General features: G+C 37.2%; 1 protein-coding gene across 2 annotated transcripts in view; it reads left to right on the top strand.

The window, feature by feature from the left end:
• Positions 1-248: 248 nt before the first annotated feature.
• The window catches only part of LOC120525145 (myosin-7), a 46,060-nt gene continuing 40,308 nt past the window's right edge, over positions 249-6,000 (top strand). The window contains exons 1-6 of one of the 2 annotated variants that reach the window (XM_039747209.1): positions 249-271; positions 564-627; positions 935-1,137; positions 1,245-1,388; positions 1,486-1,642; positions 5,885-5,912. In XM_039747209.1, the coding sequence (XP_039603143.1) occupies positions 937-1,137; positions 1,245-1,388; positions 1,486-1,642; positions 5,885-5,912 (530 nt within the window). In that variant the 5' untranslated portion in view covers positions 249-271; positions 564-627; positions 935-936. Of the gene's footprint in view, positions 272-329; positions 421-563; positions 628-934; positions 1,138-1,244; positions 1,389-1,485; positions 1,643-5,884; positions 5,913-6,000 lie in introns of those variants that run through there. The other variant, XM_039747219.1, reaches the window with a different exon arrangement.

The raw sequence follows: 6,000 nt of genomic DNA, 5'->3' as shown, positions 1-6,000 counted from the left end.
GCGCAGACATCCAAGATTGCTGGCTCTATTGTCCGCTTAGGGAGGGTGACTCTGGCTAAAGGCCCAGACTGGAATGCAAAGATTGTCAGGGAAATATTTTGGAAACACAAAAGCATTTTTTTTTTTGTTTAAACCCCTTGTCCTTGAGGTACGTGCCAAAACAATGAGAGCAGCTAGCCCCTAACAATGCTTCTCCATATTTGGAGGACAGGAGATTCCTATAAAAGACTGTCTTGATGTTGTCCAAATACACCAGCCTCTTGAACCTTGGGTATTGTATTCAAGTTGCTCCTCTTGCATGCTTTACTCTTGCTTATCACCATTGAACTGGATTGGGTAGATACAATGCACTGATGGCATGAATGGAAGATTGTTTAATACAGATGGAAAATGAATCTACACTTGGAATTGTGTACCTATGTAATATACTAATGGCAATGTTTTTGTTCATGCTGATTTGACATTTAAATAGTTAACTCACTCTTAAGGCTTTAGGCTGACTGAGTTTAAATGATAATTTAACCAAAATCTTGTAGGATTCTAACTGTATTCTTCTTCTGTAGGACTCCCAGGCTTGCTCCTTTGATAACACCACCTAACATTTTAGAACCTTCATTTACAACACAGGTAAGTCATTCCACAATTGATTGGACATTATTCTAAAAAAAAAATTTCCACCTTTAAATTTTTCAGTCAGTGACAGATAATTCATATATTTGTCAACATTTTCAACAAATACGTCTTTTAAATTATTTGTCCAAAGAGGAAATGTGTATAGAAACTAAACTGCTTGGTGAATTTATTTCAGTTTAAGAAAGTTATGGTGCTGTGCTGCCCATCAGGCTATAGATTTTTATGCACTGTAACCAGCATTGCCTCAGTCATCCAGGAAGTATACACAAAAATGACTAACAGTTTGTGTTTTGAACTGTAGCGATGGGAGATGCTGAAATGGCTGAATATGGGGCTGCTGCCTCCTACTTGAGGAAATCTGACAAGGAGCGTTTGGAGGCTCAGACCAAACCCTTTGACCTCAAGAAAGAATGCTTTGTTCCTGATCCAGTGGAAGAGTTTGTCAAAGCCAAGATCATTAGTCGCGATGGTGACAAAGTCACTGCTGAAACCTGCGATGGCAAGGTAATAGAAAAATTTTTCTGATTTATTATTTTTAGCCTCTCTGAGCTGTGACCAAGTATTAGACATCCACAGCTACAGTCACTCAGTTATCTATTTGTTTCTTCTAGACTGTAACCGTGAAAGAGGACTTAGTGGTGCAGCAGAATCCTCCCAAATTTGATAAAATAGAGGACATGGCCATGCTAACCTTCTTGCACGAGCCAGCTGTTCTGTATAACCTCAAAGAGCGTTATGCAGCCTGGATGATCTATGTAAGCATGAAAATCAGTCACGTTTTCTTCTGTTAAAATGATGGAGACTTTATTTTAGCAAAGTATTTAAATTATTGAGGATTACTTGTACTTGCAGACCTACTCAGGGCTTTTCTGTGTTACTGTGAATCCATACAAGTGGCTGCCTGTGTACAATGCAGAGGTGGTTGCTGCCTACCGGGGTAAGAAGAGGACTGAGGCTCCCCCACACATCTTCTCCATCTCTGACAATGCCTACCAGTACATGCTGACAGGTGACCCTTCATTCTTAATCTTAAAATAATAAGAACAGCTTCTGTGTTAAATGCCAGTCTTAACTAACACGTAACATAAATCTATGCCTAGCAGTAATGATTTATGGAAATAAAAACATTATAATTGTCATACAATGCACATATCTCAAAAGAATCTTCTGTGCTTAAAGCAAATTCAGGATTTTTTTATGGCTTCTAAGCAAAAGTTTGAAATAAATAACATAATATGTTACCAAAAAAAAAAAAGGTTATGTCTGTAGATTTGATATGCCAACTAAACTGACATCCACATTTTCCAATACAAGATCACAGAGAGTTGAAGCCCATCCATGGTGGCATGGCAACAATTAACCATGGATGGGATACCAGGACAGATTCAGACTTGCTCATGCAGGGACAGTTTAGAGATTCCTGTTATCCTAACCTGCATGTTTGTGAGTTGTTGGAGCTCACAGACATGGGCAGAAACACAGCTAGGAGTTTCAGGATTCTGACCCATGTTTCAGGCACTGTGAGAAAGATGAACTTGTTTTATGCTCCTCAGAATATTATATTTTATCATTGATTTTATCTAAGTTTTTTCATAAGGTTCATAGAATGAGCACAGTTTTTACAGAGATCAAAACATCACTTTAAAACACAGCAGAAAAAAACTCAAGCATTAAATATGAATTTGTTCAAATAAATAATATATAGTAGTGAACATAATAAAAATGAGTTAAAAACCATAACTATTGGATTCCAAATTTAAGCTTTTGGTTGTGTATTTAAATATGCTTATTTAAATGGTTAGAAGCAGTTGGGATAAAGTTTCCTTTGAAGTGGTTGTGTTTTATCCTCTAAGAGAATGTACTCTGCTTTCAACAAAATTTGCTTATTAAATAATTAAAGGTCTGTCAGATTTTACTTTTGTGACGTCTATTATATTGTTACTCTATTTTCTAGTTTCATTAATACTATCATCTAACTCATTTAACACTGATATTTTAAAACCAGCCAGTAAAATATAAGTCAAAACAGACTCAATATAACTTTTCTAAAAACTGACATAATTTTAGATTTCAATATTAAAAGGCAGAAGTGGTGCTATTTGTCCCTTTTGGGTTTTAATTAAAAATTCAAGCCTCTGCTCTCAATAACCTCTACTGTCAGGTTTTTAATGACTGTTTCTTGTGAGCTAATTCTTCTTCTAGAATCAATTACAGTCTCTGCTCTTTAGGTTTTGCACAATTAAGTAGTAGAAAAGGCTTATCACACAAGTTAAAAAGCCATCAATTAATGCACAAGGACTTAACTTCATTCTCACTAAGCAGGCTCAAAATTTTTAACATTTTGTTGATTTTATTAAAATCAAATAACATTCCATACAAGCAAGTCAAGTTTAGCAAAACTAGGTTATAAACATCATAGACACATCAGTAAATATATGATAAACATATTTTAAAGTTTATTGTGAGAGTTATTTGATTATAGAATCTAAACAAAAGATGAAATAAGACCCAGATGAATGCTGGGAAGTACTGCAAAAATACAGAAACTGAAAAAAATGCACACCATATCCTCCTGTCAGTGAAAACTAAACTTAAGAAAAAAAAAAACTTAAGAAAAATCCTCAGAGTTGGCAGACAAAAATCAGTTAACACTTAAATTCCTAAAATAAGCAAATTCAATTCTGTGTCTTTATGCACACAGTCCCTGCTTTATGATGCCAGAGGCTAACCTGGTTGAAGGTGAAGGATTGTCCCAGAATGACAGTTGTAATGCTGGTCCAGTAACAACAGAAACCCAGCAATATTGGATCAAGTAATGATACTGAGTTCTCTGATCCCAAAAATAAGCAGCATCTAAATTACAGTGACAGAAGTGAAAAATAGTTGGGATATGTGCTGCACTGCACTAGCAAGGCACTTGATGTGTTGTTTACTGTAGAAGGAGCTTTATAAAACCAAAAAGGTGACAGGTGAAATCCTAAAATCTCAGTCTGAGTAACTTCACCTTCTAAAAGGCTCACAATGAGCCCATTAGGCACCTTAAATAGTCGCTCACTTTGAAAGTCACTAAAAAAAAAAAAATCACAAGCTCATACTTGAAGTCAGTATGCCTGCCAGTCCTGTCATGTGCTGCACTGCACTTGCAAGGCATCCTAGGGTGCCATTTACTGTGGAAGGAGCTATATAAAACCAAGACATGACAGGTCCTGAAATCTTAATCTGAGTCACATCACGTAATTAACATTAACATTAACATCACCAATCACCAGTGTCAAGGTCAGTCATTATTACTACCTTATCTGAAAACTTTTGTCTTCTCTGATATATACTCAGCAAAAAAAGAAACGTCCTCTGACTTTCAAATGTTTTTACTTTCAGTAAACTTAATGTGTAAATATTTGTATGAACACTAAAAGAGTCAACACCATAAGACATAAACTAAAAATGTTTCACAATGTGTCCCTGAATGAAGGGAGGCTCAAAATCAAAAGTACCAGTCAGTATCTGGTGTGGCCACCAGCTGCTTGAAGTACTGCAGTGCATCTCCTCCTCATGGACTGGACCAGATTTGTCACTTCTTGCTGTGAGATGTTACCCCACTCTTCCACCAAGGCACCTGCAAGTTCCTGGACATTTCTGGGGGGAATGGCCATAGCCATCGATCCAAATCGATGCCGCTCCAGGGTACAGGCCTTCGACGATAAACACGAACCCGTCCATCACCCCTGGTGAGACAAAACCGTGACTCATCAGTGAAGAGCACTTTTTGCCACTCTTGTCTGGTCCAGCGAAGGTGGGTTTGTGCCCATAGGCGGCGTTGTTGCTGGTGATGTCTGGTAAGGACCTGCCTTACAACAGGCCTACAAGCCCTCAGTCCAGTCTCTCTTAGCCTATTGCGGACAGTCTGAGCACTGATGGAGGGATTGTGTTTTCCTGGTGTGACTCGGGCAGTTGTTGTGGCCATCCTGTACCTGTCATTCAGGTGTGATATTCGGATGTACTGATCCTGTGCAGGTGTTGTTACACGTGGTCTTCCACTGCGGCGATGATCAGCTGTCCTTCCTGTCTCCCTGTAGCACTGTCTTAGGCGTCTCACAGTGCGGACATGGCAATTTATTGCCCTAGCCACATCAGCAGTCCTCATGCCTCCCTGCAGCATGCCTAATGCACGTTCACGCAGATGAGCAGGGACCCTGGGCATCTTTCTTTGGGTGTTTTTCACAGTCGGTAGACAAGTCTCTTTAGTGTCCTGCGTTTTTAGAACTGTGACCTTAAATGCCTACTTTCTGTAAGCTGTTAAGGTCTTAACGACCATTCCACAGGTGCATGTTAATTAATTGATTATGGTCAATTAAACATGCATGGAAAACATTGTTTAAACCCTTTACAATGAAGATCTGTAAAGTTATTTGGATTTTTAAAACATTACTGTTGAAATACACAGTCCTGAAAAAGGGACTTTTCTTTTTTTGCTGAGTATATATTTGAAAATACATGTGTTCAGGTATTTATAAATATGCCACCAAATACCACCTATTCAGTGTTCATGATATTTAACACATTATACACTTTGGAATACAATTAATTTAGTAATACATTGTTTGCATAAACTATATATTAGGGCAGCATAATGTCACAGAACTTCATTCTCTTACTTCACAATTCCAGAGACATCACTCATTTCCTAGTAAAGTTATTGTCTTTGTTAAATGTGCAAGTCCTTCAGTTGTTCACTTGGGTTTTCTCAACATTCTAAAGACAAATAATGTAGGCTAAGAAATCCAGTTGGCCTACTGAGGGTGCATGAGAAACTTTAGTTTTGGGTTGAGCGCCATTCTGTTTGGTGTTTGATCTTTTCTTGCATCGGCTTCAGCTCCCTGCAGGATGCGCATATATTTTTCTATATTTTATCCAAGGCAATGTAAAAGATTACAACATATTCTCACTTGAAGTATTTATACCAGTTGAAACATACGCAAGTTAAGTGACTTGTTTAGAATCACACAGTGTCATAGGGATGGCAAATGAATCTGTAAAATTATTACTTAAAATCCAGTGTGTTATACATTACACTATACTGCCTATATGTATATGCACCCACATTCATTTTTATTTCTGATACTTTGGTTATTGAAACTAATACATTATCATTTGACACATTATATTTTATATATTGCTTTTTAATTATTTTTCATCTTTCTTTTTTGACTTTGAGTTGCAAATAATAATGACCGCTTGCTTGTTTTTCCAGATCGCGAAAACCAGTCAATCCTGATCACGTAAGTAATTTTGCATTATTCGGACAGAGATTAAGTATTTATACACTATCTACAATCTAGCACTCTAAATGATAGTTTGTTGATGGAC

This window comes from Polypterus senegalus, chromosome 1, assembly GCF_016835505.1.
Source record: "Polypterus senegalus isolate Bchr_013 chromosome 1, ASM1683550v1, whole genome shotgun sequence".
NCBI classification, from domain to species: domain Eukaryota; kingdom Metazoa; phylum Chordata; class Cladistia; order Polypteriformes; family Polypteridae; genus Polypterus; species Polypterus senegalus.
Note: the sequence above shows the minus strand (reverse complement) of the source record. Positions and strands in the feature narration are given on the sequence as shown.